The 20,710-nt window shown below is 38.4% G+C and overlaps 1 protein-coding gene across 1 annotated transcript in view; it reads left to right on the forward strand.

Moving 5' to 3' along the window:
* Positions 1-196: 196 nt before the first annotated feature.
* Positions 197-20,710, forward strand: part of b4galt5 (beta-1,4-galactosyltransferase 5) — a 43,253-nt gene continuing 22,739 nt past the window's right edge. The window contains exon 1 of the mRNA XM_014469743.2: positions 197-883. Within this exon, the coding sequence (XP_014325229.1) occupies positions 775-883 (109 nt within the window). The 5' untranslated portion in view covers positions 197-774. The remainder of the gene's footprint in view (positions 884-20,710) is intronic.

The following is a 20,710-nucleotide window of genomic DNA, read 5'->3' on the forward strand; positions in this document are numbered from 1 at the left end:
TTACTGAATTAAGAATAAATAGGTACTCTCGACCAATAATTAATTCTGTGAATGACAAATTAGTTTTAAGAATCGAAAAGTTTGATTTAACTGAAATGAAATGATTAATCAATCAGTGAATCCATGTCTTGTAATCTTGGCTGAGGCAAATAGCTTACGGTCATACAATACGTCATTGGCTTTCCAGTATTGTTGAGAAGGTTATCGAGAAGGCTTTTTTTTATTCCAATGTTGGTTGCCAGGTTACGTCGTCTACGCCGTACGTACTTTGCGCTGAGTAGGAGCTACTGCGTTAACGCCCACTTGAGGTATTGCTCTTTTTTTTCTCTCTGCGGAGAGACCGCTCCATTCATAGGGTTGGGCAGGCAGGCAGCAGAAAACGAAGAGTGGAAGAAACACCATCGGTGGAACCGAAAGGATGGTCTCGCGTTGAGCCCACCAGGCCCCCTTAATCCGCGAAATCTTCGCTGGCCATTTTCCCTCCCATTAGGACATACCCCGAATTTAAACCGACACCTTCTCTTCAGGAATGGGACTCAAGTGTCTCGGCTGAATGCTGGCGTTCCCATCCTTGTTTTTTGCAACCTGCCGCGGAAATAGACTGACTTCCTCGTCGCCTGCTCATCTGCTGCTGCCGCAGACCTAGCGCTCGATTCGACTCATTTAGCCCAGACCGTCCACGGACTCGCTGGCTCAGGCATCTGGACACATCGGGGCTGGTCAGTCGTCGTTGGAAAAAAGCAAAACGTGCCTGTGTGTGCTTTTGCTGCCTGTATGATGCCGACACATTTGCGTTTCCGGAGAAGGTCATTCCTTGGGCTTTTATTCCTTTTTTCGCTCTCCACCTCGGTACTATATTTCATCTACTCCGCCCCCGGAATCGGTAAGTAACATGAAATGGGAGGTTTTGTTCTGAATTGGCCGACCGAAGGAGGATGATGAGGATGTGAGGTTGCTTGTATGGGCCGTTAGGTCATGTGTGACAGCTCGACCATGCGTCTCTGCTTAGCTTAGGTATCACCCAGTTGATGATGAGACGCGGCTGGATGCTGATCCCATAATATCCATGTACCTGGCCGTGATAATAACAGTGCGACTGATGAGCATGGCTATTATAATCTGGCTGATGTTACTAGGCCTTTTGGCTGGGATCACAGTCCTTACAGTGGCCCGATGTCTGGAGACACAGACCAAAATGCAGTATTTTGGCCTTCTTATTAATACCCTTTGATACACGTTTGGAAGCCATTAAGTCATCAGCCTCAGCTGTTGTCTGATTGTGTTTGGCAGGGCAAAGATCTGATTAAGAGTGTACATTCTTGAGGCCAAAGTAAATTTCAACCTAGCAATGCATTCCTTACATCATAAGCTGACTGTTAGTCACATGTAGTTGTGTAATATCACATGTCCACAATTTGCCTATTATTAATTCATTAATGTGTCTTTTCTTCTCCTCTGCTTCTTTGTTCCTCTCCTTATTTGTTGCAACACCAGTCATATCACAGCTCTTGAGTCAATTAACCATCTTCCGTTTTTGAAGCATTCCAGTGTACAGCAATGTCCACTTATCTTATCAGCCCAGATACATTAGAGCAGTCATGTTTCTATTTTATATCCTTTCACCAGAGGCGGGTCAAGAAATGTATTTGTGGGTGTGTGGAGCACAACAGGAATATAAATAGTGAAAATGAGCGGTAAATGTGAATGACTCAGATATAACTAAAAGCAACTCTACCCAACTTACCATATGTATGAGACTGAATCATTGTAAGTAGCAAGATTTGACATATTGCAAAAGGTACTTCTTTCATTGTTTATTCAGGAATATGCTGCATAGTATGCCATTAGAAACAATAATTAGGTCTCAAAGTACTATAGAGCCTTTGGAGAGAAGAAATGCAGTGATGTAGACTGCATCAACATACAGTTGTGCAAGTAGTGTTGCTGGATGATCAGTGAAAAAGTTAAAATATTTAAGTTTAGTTTTTCTCATGTCCTGTATGTTTTTCTTGAATTATTCTGCACCAAATTTGATTTTCTTTATTTTAAGGACTATTTTATGTCATTAACTTAAATTGTAAGTAGCACTTAGATTTTGATCATTTAGCTGTCGATCGCAGATCAGAGCAGATCAAGGAAAACGTGTGTGAACGATGCAACTCTAACTTCAGTATCCCTGCTTAACTTGACTGCTCAAATTCGGTGTTGTAAGAATTGAGCTCTTGAATTAGTCTTTTTTTAATTCATTACTGTACGTTATTATTTGTGCACAAAATGACTTGTGAGGGTGTCCTGGCCAAGGTGGACATTAGCTCAAAACTATAAGACAGCTAAATCTTAGGAACAAAGACATTGTTTTCCTGTACTTTAACCCTACACCAGTTGGTGATTGACCATATTAAGGGCAGTATTCTGAAGCTAAAACCACTAGTGAGCAGGGCAGTGGCCTGTAGTGATTTTAGACAAGTTAGGGTGTAGCTAAACTCTAACAGGGCAGCCAGTGTTTTGTTGTGGGGATTTAGCATCATCAAACATAGATTTATCAAGTTGTAACTGCAATGTTGGGATGTTGTTTCCTGTGGTACACCCACTTATACAAATCCAGATGAAATTGGATTCAGCTTGTTTTACATTAAGTAACTAGGAGCAGTTACAGAACATGTCATATTTTGAAGAAAGACGTTACTGCCATGTGGTTCTGCATAGAAAAATGGTAAACATCTCTCCTCCACTACTGGACAAAAATTCAATCCAACCCTACAGTTTCATATTTTTTTCCAAAGAAAAGAATCACAAATACTTTGAGATCTTTTAGTTCCAATATTCTCCTCTCCCATCTTCTATATATTTATGATTTGGTCCAGAAAAAATAAAACTTGTTCAGGTATTGAAAAAATTTACAATAATAAAACATTGAGGTATCGTGCCTTTAAATCCTGCTATAAAACGCAGTATTTTCTGAAATGTCTCATTACTCATTTTAAATTTAGATATTATTCAAATATTCTGTTTAAAAATTGAGGCTCATGTTATGTGATCACATAAATAGTGGAAGTTACTGTTTGCAACTCCACCCTTTAAATTTGTGGGCAGTTTTTCTGTCACCACCAGTATTTTCTAGCTTAAGCTCTGAAATGCTACCCTTTATTAGCACTCACAACTAAAATCTTTCTCCTCTTGCTTTGGTTACACTATTTACAGTTATGGCATCACTTGTCCTTTAGTCATGTACTGCTATCATCAAATGGTGTTGACCTATCACCCTCATGCTGCCATTTCTGACACTCCTCTCCCATTGGATAACCTCATGAGGGAGCGTGACATGCAATTCATTGCATTCCGCTTTGCATTTAGTGGTCCCCGGTTTACGGGGCTTCTCACCACAACTATTGCCCCTTTGTTATTTGTCTCTAAAGCATGTAGCTTGGCTTTAAATGCATGACTTTTAAACATGGGAAATGCATTAGCTTCTGTCTTTGAGTCTTAGCCAACCACATTTTAAAAGTGTTATCTTAGTACTGTCAAGTAGACAGATTAATGTGAAGTTGAGCATCAGCAATCAGGATGACTATGCTCTATCATTGTAACTAAAAGTATTGGCATAATCTAAATTAGGAACTCCTCCTTAACATGTCCAACACCATGTACATGTTGATGCTCTCTACTTTGGTAATGTCCTCAGTTGGAAAAAGAAATCCTGAATGGTCATACCTTAAAAAAATTAGTATTGTCCACTGAAAGCTTGATTGGCGCATCTCTATGCAGGGTTATAGGTATTGAACACTTAGCTCTTTTAAAATGAACAACGAGAAAGGTCATCACTGTTACTCATCAGAATGAGTATTGACTGATTTCTACTTCTTACCATCTGAGGATAATTTAGTCGAATCAGTCAATTTTTAAATGCAGAACATGTCTGACGGTAAACCAGAGTTACTGAGAGTGGCCATTCTGCTAAATACGACAAAAACAAACAAATCAGGAAATGATTGACATATAATCATACCGTCATTTCACTTCTTTTTATTTTTAGCTCGGGCATTGATGGTGATGAGAGCTGTACTCGGCCGTATTCATCCTCCATGGTGTTGACTGTTGCAGGGCTTTAATGGACACATGGCCTTTTGGGGATTAGCTTAAAAAGAGTACAAGGACCAGCAGCACCAGTCCATTAATTATACATGCTAACCGGGAACCAAGCAGGTTTTTTTTGCTGCTGTTACTAAATACTGCCATTTAAGTGTGTGTTTTTCTTACAGCAGGGTCTAGCTGGGAAATCATGTGACGGTTTGGAGAGGAAGCTTAGCAGAAAAAGGACCCAGCCAGAGATATTGATTCACAAGCATTAGATGAGGTTTCTGAACTTGTGGTCAGATATGAGTCTTTGAGCAAGTATTTTGCAAAACCAGAATTTGCAGTGCTAAATGGGAATGTTAACAGAAATGATATGGATGCCAGTAATGCATCTGAGTCTTCCTGAGTAATTGTACAGTGCTTAGTAAAGGCAGCTTGATGCTGATTTGTGCAACCCAGTCATGCTTGTAAAATTCATATTCAATGCAACATTTTGGTGCTATTCTCTTCAAAAACTGAAACAAAGTACAGGGGAGATGGCCAGTTCACAATTGGTCAGAAAATTAATTCAACTATCTAAAGAATTTGTATTTTCCTCCCAGTAATTGGGCAACTTAAAAACATCATAAAAAATGCCAGCAAAGCTATTTCTGAAAAGAGAAACATCCAGATCACAAAAATTGTACTCAACAGTGAAGATCACTGAGAGTGAATAATTTGTTATTTTTTGGAAACACTATTCTTAACAAGAGATTTTGGACAGATGCCAGCTGGGTTATGAAGCATTTTGATCTGGTCTTTGACTTTCTACCTGAGGAATACAACTTTGATGAATTAGATAAGACAGAGGACTAAAGATTAGCCAGAATATTTCTCTGATCATACACAAGCCATTATATAAGAATGGAAACATGAATAATCACGCTGAAACCATTTGTGATAAGTATAATAAATTTGTTCATAACTCAAACTGTAATAAATGTTGTGAACTGATACCAGTTGAGGCTGGTATTGCTTCAAGTGGTATAGCGCAGAAGGCTCATAAAGCAGCTATATAAATATTATGAAATGCAAATTTAGAGCTCTACAAATTGCCTAAACAGATTTGATGACTATCTGTCCAAATGACTTCATCTGTGCAAACAAAAAGGAGCTAAATATTAGATCATCACCTCCCAACAGCACACCTTAATATGTTGCAATTAATAACGTACCTTGAATCATGTTCTTTTTTTTTATTGGTGTTTGTTTTATTTGGTGTCTGTCCTGCAAGCAGAGGCTTGGTGGGGCTAACTGGTTTGACTGGATCCGTCATAAGTTGGTTATTTCAGTTTGTCCTGGTCCTATTTATGAGCTTCTTCTGTGGAAAACACAAATGATGCTGGTGTACTAGCCATACATAGAAAGTGATGTTGGTTTGTTTGAAGATTATATTTTATCCTGTAGTCCAAGTGCTGACTGTGGTATTTTTTCAGGACAAACTAAATGTTACAAGAGTTTGATTCTTAAAGTGAAATGTGGCCAGTAACTTGTAATATGAGACATTTTAAAGCGGTAACACATGATTTGTGTCTGTATGACTCTTCATACAGACAGTTTGCTACACTCACAAACGGAACTATTTTAACCCCAACCTTGAGTTCAAACCAGCCTTTGCAGACAAGCCAGGAAAGCTACCTTTGCTAATGGAAAACGATAACTTCACCACATGTAACATGTAGGCACTCTGCATCTTTAAATTCACAACAACACACACTGCCCCTTTCCTGTGTTAAAAGGTAGATTCATTTTTGCTGCATTTAGACTCCAGTTCTGAAGAGCAGAAATGTGTGGCTTGGCAGCAAAGCATGTGGGGCAAGGCCTGTTTGAAAAGCTTTGGTGGTGCACTCACATCTGCTTTGTTCACTTTCGCTGCAGAAAAGGGAGCCATTCAGCCAGGATATGCGTTAGCATCAGGTCTGAACAGAAGGTTCATTTGGTTTACCATGCATAAACGTTAGGAAAAATAAACCGTGACTGTTTTAAATGAACAGGGTGAGCTTGACTTCTGGCTGTGCTTATACTATTATATATTTTTTTCCTCACTGCAAGTCAACAATAGATTGAAAACAGCTTTTTAAACAGTAGTATAGACTAAATAAAAAAAAGTGAACACCACTAATAGGAAAGATGATATGGGGAGAACGATGAAAGGAATGTATCAAGCTCCTGGTTTGCACATCGGGGAACCCATCCAAAACACCTGAACAGGGCATCCTTTGATACCCAGGTGGCCTCTGTGCAGAATGCCCCAGTTTTATGGCATGGTCCATCTCACTGTTCTTCTTCGCCATCTGCCTCCATCCTTATGTATTCAAATGCACCGTCGCCCCGGCCTCTACGTATGTCACCCCTGAGCACGGATGCTGACTGACGCAGGCCGGGGATGCAGGGCACAGCTGGGCCTTATTGCTGCAGTTTATTTAATTAAAACATGAGAGGATCCCACTGGAGTGAGCGCCAGGGAAGACGTTTCCTCTATTTATAGGTTTGAATGCAGATAAACACATACACGCACACACCCGCACACAGACAATGGCAGATCCAGAGAGTGCAACAAAGACAGGAGAGCAGGTGCTTCTGCTTTGTCACAAGAGACCGGCCTTATCCCCTTGCCTAAATGGCTGCTGTGGTGGTTTGTATCTGTCTTTGATACTGTGGATATCTCAGCTTGTACGTATCACTGATTCCTCTGTAGATGCGGATAGCTCTGTGCAGTATAGACCGTGTTTTAGGTGCTGCTTCAGTTCAAATGAAGCAACGGCTGCACAAAGTTACCAAGCATAATAGAGATCCGCCGCGGCTTTAAAGTTGCCACAGAGAATTGTGCATAGCTGTCTCACTGTGGCGAGGTACGCAAACAAATCCTCAGACAAAGCTGTCGCCTCTACTCGACATGTAACAACACTCTATGTCAGCAGTAGTGTAAGCTTTGTTTTTATATGTGTGATGGACTGACTGCATGTGAGGGGGTGTGTGTGTGGATGGTGTGTTGAACCTTAGCAGCCTATCGTCATTGCAATGATACCTAGTGTAATCACGCCTACTCATCCTTTTCTAAGAACTGGTGACTGTGACTAGGTCAGGTGATTACATGTCTCACAAGTCTGCCAGATGAGAAGCAATGTCTTCCCAGGGTTGAAAATATGCAAATAGAAGGCAGGGGCAAATTAGGTGGAAAAATGTGTAAACCTCAATGCAAATGTTTTCATTTCTATAGAAGATCTTTGACTTTTAATAAGCATTGTATTCTTTTAAGCTACATGTCTCACAAAACATTTTCTTTGTATTTTCCTGGACTCGGCATTAAGTTTTGTCATGTTGTTGCATGTATTTAAATGAGGAGTATTATGTATTTTCCAGGCACATAGTGTCATTTTATGCCACAATCAAGTAAATATTTTACCATCAATTGGTATAAAAATACTGCACATATCAAAAACAACAAAAGAAATTAGATTTTGCATTAAAGTCATATATGAGGCCTTGAAACTGATGCCTTAACAATCTCCTTAAGAACCTCCTACCTTTTCCAAACTCCCCTTCAGTCAGTCATCACAATAATGCATCTCAACTTGATCCATTGATGCTGTTTACAATTGTTTTTCTGAGCATTGTAGTTTGTTTGATAAGCTCAGCAGTTCCACCAGGTGTCCAAATGGGAACTTGGGTGAATAGGCGGCACACTGTATTGTTTATGCAAACCCATCAATAGGAGATTAAATGGTTTCTGAAAAAATTCCGAGTCAAAACAACACTCTGGATATGTTTGATGTGGAATGATATCATAGCATGATAGAAAGCTCGGAAAAGTTTTATTTTGTATAATACCTACACCTCCTTCTCCTAAAAGAAGAGGGTTGCACAATGTCAGGAAATTATTATGTTAGTGAATGTTGTGATGGCCAGATGACTTGCAGTAAATAAATAAATACCTAACTCTACAGTGTTCATGTCTTTTTTGTGATGGGTGCTAGAAAAAGTATTCAGTTATTGATTTAATAAACAGGGGACACAAAAGTATAATGAAATACCATACAGAAACACAGCTGCCCTGGTCACCAGCTTGGTCACAAATGGCTGTGGGATGGCATTCCATTCTTCAACCAGTTTCTTCATAAGTCAGCCAAAATGGATATGTTGGTCCCCTTGGTATGAGCAGGATGCTCAAGCTGATCCCTCAAGTGTTCAGTGAGGTTGAGGACAGGCAGGCAGGTTCATTTCATCCTCTCTGCTCCGAAAATCAGAATTTAGTCTATGACAGATCCTGCTCTGTGTGGGCACACACTAACATCTTGGAGAGTAGTGGGGATACGGGACTGCCTCCAGGTTGCAGAATCTCATTTCGATATTTATCTGCAATACGATTGTCTCCAAAGATGGTAACTTTTTTTTTCAATGAGGGAATGTCACCCCTCACCATCACACTACCTCCACCAAAGGTTGTTTGGTATTGGCAGAAAGGATTTAATAAGTTTTTTTTTTTCTTGGATACAATCCACATGCTTAGCTCTCCTGCTCAACCAACAAATAAATTTTAATTGGAAGAATACAAGTTTTCCAATGGAACAAGTGTTTTTGCCATAAGGTACTTTTATCAAAACAACAAAAAATAAATCAACCACAAATTTCATTTGTGGTAAATTTGTTACTAATATGCACAGCATTGTAAACATACCTAGGTAGCATGTTTTGCAGTCCAAGCAATTCTTAGTGGCACTGATATTGTTGTGCTGATAAATTAGTAATATGTTTTGCATATTAAAACATTTTAAAAACATCACAATATAGTAAACACCATACAGTAATTTATTCTAATTTGATGGAATGGTGCTTAATTAATCCCCAAAGCATAATTTCATTATTCCAACATATACAGTTAACACAAAAAGGGTCAATTTAAAATATAAAATAGGAGTCATTATCGGAGTCTTTTTATTGAAGAACTCAATTAGACTTAGAATACATGAATCCGAGGATTTATTTTTCTCTTTAAAAGCAGCTGACAAACTGTTGGAAAGTTACAACTGTAGCAGAGAGGGAGGTTGAAATCTTTACAGGCGCAGTTCGGTTATTGTGTTTGTAGCCTGGCAGCAGTCGAGCTGATGATATCTTTTGCGCTTAAGACAACAGCATATGGCGATCTAGATATATAAAACTAATACAAAAAGTATCGCTTTTAGTGTACAGTCTTGCTCTATGTTTCCAAAAGTAGACTCAAGACTGGTGGTTCTGCTCATTGTAATTAGTTTTCACTCAAATTCAGTTTAATAGAGTTAGCTAATAATTGAAAGTTGAATATTTTTTTTCATACCCCTCTCTCTCGTCTACATAAGTGGATTAATCAGCAGAGTGTAGCAGTAGAAGCCCGTTTTTAATACTCTCAGGCCTCTGCTCTGACACCACTTTTAAAGCCATCTCTGTGAAGTCATGCTACTGTTTTCTTTCCTCAATGTTTCATAGAACTCCGTTTTCCCAGAGGTACTTTCACATTTACAGTAGACACACCTCTCTTTGCTGTCCCTGTGCCCACATACGTGATGCTTCACCCACCTCCATGTCTGATTATTCCTTCAGCCGCTTCCTGTTCCTTTCCCGGTGTATTCGCAAGTATGGATGCCTCACCTCAGGACAATTTGAATCCTAATTTGTTTAAAAAGTTTTATTTGGAAGTGAAAGCAAAGCAAGAGAGTTTTATCAAGATCAGAAAATATGGTTGAGGTTGTGTGCAGCTTAAGAGGAAGTGATGGTGTTTATAAAAGAGCAGGTACTGGCATATTCATGTGGCAGACCTGTTAATTGTTTTATTTTTTAGGAATGAAACAGCCTGTGTTTATGTCACTTGCTAGATATTGAAATAAATCTGTATATGTTGACTACACTACTCCATAAACATTACTAAACGTGGTTTACTGCGGGTTCAGAGTGGAGTAAACTCGGTGCTCCTCAGAAGTTTGCTGGAATCAAACTTTATTGCATTGTTGGCAGTTGCCATAGAGCTAAGTAGAGAGAAGAGTCAGATCCACATGTTTGTGGTAATGGCAGTGTGCGCCTCTGTGCACTGCACTGTGGTGAGAGAGAGTGTCTGCTTTAATGTGCAAGTGTGTGCCAGCCAGAGAATGACACATGCTGTTGTCTGTAGTCCTACTTCTCTGCATTGTGTTTTTTCCACTTTCCTGTCTTTGTGTCTGTTGTGCATATCCATCTCGAGCGCTGAAGGTCCAATGTGTTAAAACTATTGCTTCCTCTTTCTTCCTACTTCTGATTAAATCCCTCCTTGAGCTTGATTCAGTCGCTTCATTAAATTGATTTCAATAGATGAGAGGTTTTACTGGTGTTTCTCACTGGTTCAGATATTTTCCATCAGGATGAAAAAATCAACAAAATAATGTGCAATAAAGTGGGCGAAAAGTGAGAACGTACAAAGCTGAATGTCGACTGTCACTGCTTGACTGCTTAAGGTCTGCTGTTTGACATTTTCTCTGCAGTTGCCATGGTTCCCTCAGGACCTGTTCCCAATGAGGACTGACTCCATTTTTATGCAACCACAGAAACATGCCATCCTCGTTCTCATGATGATTTGGTTGGCAGCAGATCCGCCAAGGATACAGTCATTTTGGACAGGGGCATTTCTTTTTGTCACACAACAGTCCCCCGTAAACGTCATAACAGCATGTATAAATAGCTTTAAGCAGTGCTAGATTTGCTCTGTGTTCTACCAGTGACAGCACCAGACAGCCCTTGCCTCCATTATTTAAATAAACACATCAAAATGGTTACTTCTGCTTCCGTCTAGACCCTTTCTGGTTTTGTGCGTGGCTCTGCTGTGATGCTGCAGCCAAGCTTTCCCAAATGCATGAACACAGTACACAGTCATGTGACCCTGAGCATTCTATTCACAAAGGAATTTGGTTAAACATCAATAGAGCAAGAGTCCACTGCCCTGTTCTTCGATTCTCTAATATCCAAATATCTGTATTAGGAGCATTATTTTTTTGATGCATGCTTGTCTTATTTTGAGAACTACTTGATCTGGGATTTTTGAGAAAGATGTCACATCACTGCAGTTTCTTTTTTCTACTGTACACCTAATATGACCCCAGATTTACGATGTAAAAGTCATTTGTCAGCACAACTGAGAATCTTGATAACATAATGTTTTTGAAATTCAAAATAAGAGTCTCGAAGATAGAAAATGTGCTCAGCTTAAAGCGCAAACCTTTTACCTTGCAGGTTTATATCAAAATCTTAGATTTACTTTACCAAATCACATTTAACAAACCAAATCACATTCTAACCAAAACTCTGAGTTTACTTATGGGATATCTGTGAAAGGTAGAAATTATCTGTCTTTTTAAAATAAACATTAAAATACAGTTTTACAGAGGAAACACTGTCAAAAGTATCACACATTTATTGTTAGAATAGCAGGGTTTCTTCCTGACCAGAGCTGTGTAAACTGTTCTTTCTCTTTAGAAGTGAACACAAAAATCTTTGTGAAATCCCTGTAAAGTTTTTTTAGTCACACCTTTTCCAGTAGTTTTTAGCATCTCTTTTTAAATCACGCAGGGCATTGATGTGACAGAACCCTTGTTTACTTATTGTTGCTTTCCCATTCTTAGTCGATAATGACAATGCACCAAAGCATTTTCCCCTAACTTTGTTCTTACTTTACCAAAATCAGAAATTGCATTGAACAACATACCTTTTTGAAAAGATCAGCAGCACTTTCCTTCATTGATGTGCATTTCACTAAGGTGTCCTGCTTTGCATATATTCTGAATTACTTCCTAAGGTTTTACATTGTGTGCTGTACATATAGCTCCATGCAGTCAGCTTCCATCATACTGACTGCATGTTCCTGTAATAAATATCATTGAACCAATACCGCAAACACTGCTGATTCAGAGGCTATCCTCACGCACATAGCAATCATGCTTTTATGTTTTAAACTGCTGTCTGTAAGATGACCCCTATCCAGCCGCTGTAGTCTTGATATTTGACCGTAGACAGATGGCTGAGCTGAGTGTGGAAGAGCTGAGGGGGTGGAGGTGTATCACTGCTTAGACAGAGAGGAGTGAGTCATTTTAGAGGTGGACGTGGGGTCTCGTGTGGAGGCTCTAATCATTTATGTAACCTAATCATCCTGAGGAGATCCCCTCTCTTTGTTAACCCATACTAAGCCTTCCTTTGTTATTGAGATGGTTACCGTGGTTACTTTTTAGTCATGCGTTTGAGGGGTGTCTACAACTGCGGTTTGTGATAAACTGGTGAACGTTACTGATGTTGCTGGTGAGGCAGAATCCAAACACAGTGAGACGATGGAGAACTGCTGACGGTCAGGAATCTTTATTGTGAGGTTTTACACCTAGCCCTCAATAAATGTTCACTGAACAATCTGTCTAATCCTTACTTAGCTTCCCGTGCTCTGCACAAGCACGGGAAGCCTGATGTTTGCAAATCTGCTGAAAGTATAGGTTTCTTTTGAAGCACTATTTGAGCACCTGTACACATGGCAGTTTGCTTCATTTGAAGAAAACACTTTGTCCATTATCAGCGTTTTTCATCTCTACATTGAAGCACCACTCCTCCTTATAATTGAAATCAATGCCTTTGGAATGATAGCCAGGGTTACTCTCTGAGCATGGGGCAAATGAAATAAAAACTGCATGGTCCAAAAAACAATGTGAAGCTTGAGCAATCTGACAGACAAGTTTAGGCAAGCATTAGTTTTTGATAACAACTTCATGCTTCCTATTGTGTTTTATGTACATGGCTAAGTTGCAAGAACAAGCTTTGGATGTAAATGCATCCCAGTAGATTTAGAAAATGAGAATTAACACTGCATTGTTCTGCTTTTTTTCAACCTATAATTGTCAAAATGAAATAAAGGCTAGTTTTTTACTAAAGTATTCTCTTAACAATATTTTTCACTTACTGAATCTTTAATTGTCCATGGGCAGGTTACTGGTTCAAGTTTTTAAAAATATCAGTTTTAAACTGATTACAATTTAAGTATTGCTCTTTTAAGTGTAAAGTTCTTTTATTGAGATGCCTGAGAGAGTGCTGAAGTGTGTTTTCTCTGGCTGTACAGGGCATTAAGTAATGCACTCCTTCCCCATCCCCCATCTGGTTCTGCATGTTGTTGGTCAACTAGCTGAAAGAAACTACTATCCAACAGAGACATTTGGCTTTTTGGTCCCATGTTGAGATCACCACCCAAGGAGCACCACCCAAACTCATAATTTTTATTCTACAGGTAATTCTCCTTGAGAAAGATTTTTTAATTTCCAAGAGAAACCTGTTTAAATATACTGAAGAGATAACAGTACTACTAAAACATTATAAAACAAGATTCCTGAAAATATCAAATAAAAGAAATCTGAGCAGCATGTCTGTTAAGGAGCAAATTGCAGGCTGGCTATCTAATAAACTAGCTAATGAATTAGCTAACATTAGTTATTGTATTTGCGTTACTTTTTAGGAACAAAATGTCAAAAATGTGCAATATTCTGCATAAAACACACTTGTATACTACCACTAAAATTTGTGGTTTGATTCAGTATTTCCACAAGTCAGTGTTTAAAAAAATCCTACAGATACAGATGTTACAGACCTCTAATAATCAATCAGTATTATTTTAGTAGCTGTAGGACTAATTGCACTTTTCTTTTAAATAAAAGTGGTGTATATATCAAATTTGTGTTTAAATACTGTGATACCGTGGTATTTTACTCATCCTACCATAAAAAACCTCATAATATTTCGTTATGAATATTGTGAGGCTTTCAACTATAACAGTTTTATGTGGACAGACTTGTTTTGGTTGAGTTTTCCTTCGATATCTTAGTTTCCAATCTTTTCCCAAATCCTGACATACTCTGTTATGCTCTGCGAATTTCCTGTGATGACAAATGCAAACAAATCTGCACAAAAACAACCTACGTAAGAGCTTGATTGGAGGGCTTCTCTGACTAAATCTCAGGAGGGCAGAGCGTAGCCGTGGAAACAGTAGATGTAACATCACTCAACAGTACAGATTGAATTGGTGCTAATGACCTGCACTATACAGAACTAAGGTGTGATGAGAAAAACAGCCACCTCTCCTCACCTTAAAAATTTTTGAAAGGCGATGTGAGAATAACTGAAACTGCAAACACAGATGCATTACTTAGAAAGACAGACATCCTGCATTGTTGTTCTGTGACTTCATACTCCCTCGTTCTTCTGTTATCTTACCTGTTTGGATTTCACTGATTCCTGGAGTTAAATGAAAATATTTGGTACAAGACATGCAGTATGCAGTCTTAACTTGATGGTATCGCTCATGACATTTGAAATTCAAATGGAGATTTGCCTTGGTATCAGTATTTCAAAGAGATAAGGTGTTTGGCTCAACCACATTGCTTTTTGCAAGATGTATTAAGTTGACCAGAAGCACTTAGGCACAGAAGCTATATGGTTATTTTGCAAAGAGGTAAATTTAATAATCCATTGGGAAGGGCTCGCTCCACTGAGTGTAGCTTCTGTGGCAGTGCGGTATACTAGCTGCCTGCTCTGGCCCATTTGTTCAGTCAGCAGGAGTAACCTCCAGCTGTGAAAAGACCTCATCTTTCTGCCAGGGGGATAGGAATATAAAGGAAGCAGGGGAAAATAGACAGTATGGTATGTGTGGTTAGGAATGGGATTGGGAGGAATGGAGTATAAGCAGGGGGCAGGGTGGTTCATCATGTGGCAGTTGTGTGACTTGTGTGGCTCTTGAGTGTACCTGACACATGTCCTGTTAGCACTCTGCAGACTGAGCCTCTACAATATTACAAGAATGTCCTGGAGGTCAGCCAACTGCAAAATCAGGCAGAACTGGACAGAAGGGTGCGGCATAAAGCAGGAAAAGATTTGTACAAACAGCCCCTTATTTCCAGGTATTAATTACCTGGGTTTCTTAAAGCAGTGAAGCTTTGGAAACTTATTATACAATTTGAGATCATGTGGATAAACTGGTTTCACCAAAGCTGTTTTTGTGCCATGTTTTGCAATAGAGATACTGAATGAACAAGCTGAGCAAGGTTAAAAGGGCTGGGCCGGTGGATAAAATTCTTGAAAAGAGGTATGGAATGAGACAAGATGAGTCATCTACGGAACAAGTTAACGAAGGGTTTGAATAAATCATAAGTAGAGTTATTGACATGTCGTAGCATACTGCTGATGATTGTTGGAAGTTACTTCTACCTGCATTTGAGGGAACAATGCAGGTGAAACTGAAAAATTCCAGATTGTGGAGAGGCAGTGGAAAACTATCCAGCCTGTTTTCATTAGATTCTCTCAATTTTGTTTTTGATACGTGTAAAAATTTAAATATACTTGACTGACCTTACCTAGATTCAGAATTCAGTCCTTCCAGTGCTGTAAAATGTGAATGTTAAGTCTTATCACTCTGTAAATAGTGTCCTGTTATGGAGGGGTTGTACAAAATAAATCATTAAATTAATTACTTAGTTCATTACAGAGTCGCTGATTTTGTCACAAAGCTGTCCCTGTGTGACATTTGAAGTTGTTGTAATAATAATAAATAAAAAAAATCAGTTTCTTAAAGTTTACAAATAACAGCTTCAGATGAATAACTTTGAACCAGAACAGTACAGTAGTTGACTCATTAGATCAAGAGTGGCCAACTTCCTGTTACACAAAGGAAATTAGATTGGACTGCTGCCTCAGCCTTTTTATAGAGCACTTTTCAGTAATGGATGCAGATCATAGTTCCAGACATCAATTAAATGGAGCAAAAATATAACAGATTTAAATAAGGTAAATAGTAAGGAAACTAATTGCACATAAAAAGACAAGCAAATAAGTAAAACATTTACTTTTAAAATATAAAAGATGATCGTAACGTCCACTTTCCTAATGTCAGTATATAATTGTTACAATAGGCGCTTTTCCACTGAGTAGTCGCACACTAACCCATTAATGTGCGGTTTGGATCTACCCCAGGCAGTGGACTTCTACATACGCTCTATTCCTCCCTATTGTGGGCGGGTCGTGAGCATGCAGCAGCTGTGGTGAACTCTCTCGTTTAGAGGCGCTGTAGTGGAAAAGTGCCTTATGTATTGAATTTTTTTTAAATCACTTTTATACAAGTAGCAGTTCCTTTTTACAAATGTGGATTGTTCAAATTAGGTGTCAGTATTCAATACACAAGCTTAGGAGAGAAATGGCATGGAACATTTTTGAAATACTTGGTAGGTTATGTAAAGCTACAATCCTCTGAAACCCACTTTGGCTATTTAATTTTTTCTTTAAGAACTAAGAACTTTTTTTCTTTTTTCCTTTCTCCTCACTATTTTTTAATCCTCACTGTAGTGAATTTGGAGCAGCATTTTGAAACTCAAGACAAGATTAGGTCACATGGTGAACAGTTTTTTGCAATTTATTTGCCAATATCATGGCTAGCAATAATAAGACTTCAGTGGTGCACACATATTTTTTTACATCTCACAATCAAGGTCCCAACATAGAATATAGGTTAAAGTCGACCCACTTATAGTATCCACCTGATCCACCTCAGGAGGATGTAAGGAACCCTCAGGAATTATGAACTGTAAGGGGTAATTTGGTATTGCTAAACAATTGTGTCCAAGTGATGTTAAACAAAGGAATGATCTGCTGGTGCAACCAGAGCAGAGGGGCACTATCTTCACCTGATATGAAAAATATATGGAACATAATCCGATGCACATAAAATGTATGGATGACGATTATGACACAGAGGTTAAATCTGTGTCAATCGTCATTTTAAAGCACACATGGCACTCGATTTCTGTGAATTGATTGGTGTAATTTGAAATTACAATTCAATACATATAGGAGAATTTCCTGGTTGTGAGTTTATTGTGGAACTATGATCTGAAAAGGGGTAAAGACTTAAAGATCAAAAGGATGAAACAGAGCAAATGCAGTCTTGATGAGTCACATGGAAAATATGATTTTCTAATTCGAAGCACATGGCACTCGATTATACACATACATATAATTTAGTGGGCTTTACATTATGAATTCACTGATTGGGGAAAAACAAGTTTTTAAAATTCTGTTTCTCTGACCACTAATCTGGGGCAATCAAGCTAAAAAAATGGCTACTTTGCAGTGGTGGGAAGTAACGAAGTACAAGTACTTCGTTACTGTACTTAAGTACAATTTTCGTGTATCTGTACTTTACTTAAGTAGATTTAATAATGGATACTTTCTACTTTTACTCCACTACATTTAACAGTAAGTATCTGTACTTTCTACTTCACTACATTTCTATATAGCGTTTCGTTACTCGTTACATCCAAGACGCATTTCAGTTTTTTGATTTGTTCGTTAGTTTGAAAGTATCCAATAGCGAGAGCAGAATCAGTCCGCTGAACCAATCCAAAGCGGGAAATAACCATTAGGCCCTCCCTCAAGAAGAGCAGCACAGTACGCAGGACCTGCAGAATCATTAACTCCCAGAATGGAGTCCAAGGATAGTCATCCTCCAGAAGACCTGCCCCACCCATGGCCTTATTTAAAAGATTTCTTTGAAATAACTGGGTCAAAAAACGCTTCCTGGAGATTCCAATGCCGCCTTTGCCTTCCCCGAAAGCATGAAATTCTATCTTTCAAAAATTCACCATCAAATTTGAAAAAACATATTGAGGTAAGTTAAGTTGCTAAACGCTATCGATGTTAAATTAATTTGTGTTAGTGAAGTTTTATGTAATCTTAGCAAGCTTTTTGTTGAACTCGACTGCAGTAAATAAATACGATTACTGTATATTGTTATAAGCTAGCATGAACTTGCAAGTAACAGTGATTACTGCGGTCGTGATCACGTCTCCCGCCATGAATGTTACATATAAGTTGACGCTAAACTCCTTCACGTCCTGGTTATTGAATAAATGTTAGCGCCATTAAAATAATCTCCATGTAACAGTTATATTCAATAAATTAGAATATGGGTTCCAATGAGACGCAATTGTCGCAAGTCCGGCGACATTGGCGGACATGCCCGCCCACAGAGTCAGCCGTACCCCCCCTGCCTGGAAGGTGTTTATTGTCAGCCCCTTTCTGTTAACAGTTCTCTCAAAATAGCTGGCAAAAAAGTTAAGTTCATGTTTTGTTAGGACGAAAGACTAGATGTTTCCAAATCGCTTGATGTTTGTTAGGTCAGTTTAAAGTCCCTTTTTTCAGGGAAACAATTTTCTTTTGAACGTGTTTATTTTGAATTAAATAAAACATTTCAAAGGTATAATAATTTCTCTCATTTTGCCTAATTACATGTAACCCTGCAGGTCATCCCTGGAATTCTGATGCATAGAATAAAATATCTAAATCTAAACGGTCACAGGGGGTAAACACAATAAAAACATGCTTTATCTGCAGCATTGCTCATTAAAATGGTACATTACTGATTTATTAAAACTAAATACGATAGGTACACTTAATGACATTATATAAGCCGTTAGGTATTATGGTCGGCAAGTACTTTTACTTTTAATACTTAAGTAGTTTTAAAAGCTTGTACTTTCTTACTTTTACTTAAGTAAAATAATAATGTGGTACTTTGACTTTTACTTGAGTAAATTTTTGTCTGTGTATTTGTACTTTTACTTAAGTACATTGTATGAGTACTTTCTCCACCACTGCTACTTTGACAGCATGTTTACATGTTCATCTTTAATTAAGAGATGGTTGTTTCTTCACGATCTTCTACTTGTAATAGCTTTTTTCTTCTTTTTTGTTTTGCAAATATTATCCACATCTGAATTGCATGTTTTGGTGGAAGAAATTACTTTTCAGCCATGGTTCAAACCTGCGATTAACACTGGCACGAATGAGTTAACATTTACACAAATAACTCCCCACATTTCTCTCTGCAGTCTATTCCACGCTATGTTAACGGATAATAGTTTTTGTCAGGAGAAGAAAGCTTTTTCTAATTCTCCCAGGCTTACACATACATATGTTCTCACAGTCTTTCTGTCCCTGTCTCTTCATCTCTCACTTTCCTCCCCTCAGATCTGTTTCCCAGTATTTGCTTGAAGCAGAGTAAAAACAGGGGGCTCTGGCACCACTGTGCCATTTATGTAATTCTCTTCACCATTTCTGGACCTTGTGTTTCTCTGCCATGCAGTTGCTCAGTGGCCATCATGGGAGCATCACACATGCACAAACTGATATGGGCAAACACACATTTAGGACAGCAGAGCGGCAGACGGAGGGGAGAATATGACATATTTTTAAGCTCATGCACATATGGAGGTTTGAAAGTTAAAGGATCAAGAGTAACCAAGTCAATTAAAGTGTAATTTTTTTTATGTGCTTTTATTTTTTTCTTCAATTTTACTTATGTTAATTCAAGCATAGCTATTTTTCTCTTTTGACTGTTGTTTTTTAAATATGCAAATCATTGTTTTCTATTTACATTCCTACGCTTTTTTACATCTCTGAATGCACACCTGTCTTATTATGTAATAGTGGGAGACTGTCTTTCAATGTGTGTCATCAGAGGAATGCACAACAAAGCAGAAGAGACAGGTAGCTAGCACATGCAATGTTGCTGAAATGGCTTAAAAGCAGTAGCCCTTTTCACACAGCTCTTGATTCAACTTGCGAAAAAGCATTTTATGCATTTTATGTTGTGAGAACATAACATGCGTTTTGATATGACTGCAGTGCAACAGAAAGTGTCATTTTCTGATTTTGTTTCCTTGCAATGGAAGGTGACTGGAGCTCTGGTAATTTAACAGTGATTAGAGCCTCCTTACTATAAACTTTCCATGACACACATTTCCATTACAACACACCTCAAGTTGCAAAATACCAGGTTATTGGAGGTTATCAGGCTAATCCCTTTGTCCGTTCTTTGGTGTACATCATTATCAGTGGGGAAAAAATGACATTTCAATTGAGTTACACCCAGATGTTAATATATAACAAGTTATTTATTTGCTTAGGAGTTCTCTGTATGGAAACGTAGTCATTTAGTGTCACTGATTAACCTCGAGTCATTCAGTATAGCCTTAAAAAATTCCAAGGCGAAGAAAGAATGAAACCTTTCCAAAGAGAGATGAGACTTAACAGTGCTTCATAGCATGTTGTAAAACATCCATTGAGTCTTGGATGTTTTTTCACAGAATGGTCAAAAATAATTGTTTAAGCTCTACAGATGTGTTTTACTCTGTAAATAACTGCCAATAGTTTATTTAACCACTATTCTAGTGAGGTTATTTCTGGTATAGGTTTAAGGCTTCTTTTTAAAAAAAAAAAAAAAAAAAAAAAGGTTTTATTGGCTCTAGGGGTGTTCATTTGAGAGTGGTCAAACAGGAAAGCGGGCTGTGAGAGAGAGGAAAGACATGCGGCAAAGGTCATCAGGCTGGGACTTGAACCCACAATGGCTATGTCGAGGACTAATGCCTTGGTATTTGGGTGGTGCGCTACCCCCTGCGCCACCGCAGTTTTGTGATTTTTACAACCTAACCAAGGAGATTAGTTTTAATAGTTTTGTTGTATTTTACATTTAAAAAAATTTCACATGAACACCCACTGATCACATGGAATCAGTCTAGAGTCT

Source organism: Xiphophorus maculatus, chromosome 1, assembly GCF_002775205.1.
Source record: "Xiphophorus maculatus strain JP 163 A chromosome 1, X_maculatus-5.0-male, whole genome shotgun sequence".
Taxonomy (NCBI): Eukaryota; Metazoa; Chordata; class Actinopteri; order Cyprinodontiformes; family Poeciliidae; genus Xiphophorus; species Xiphophorus maculatus.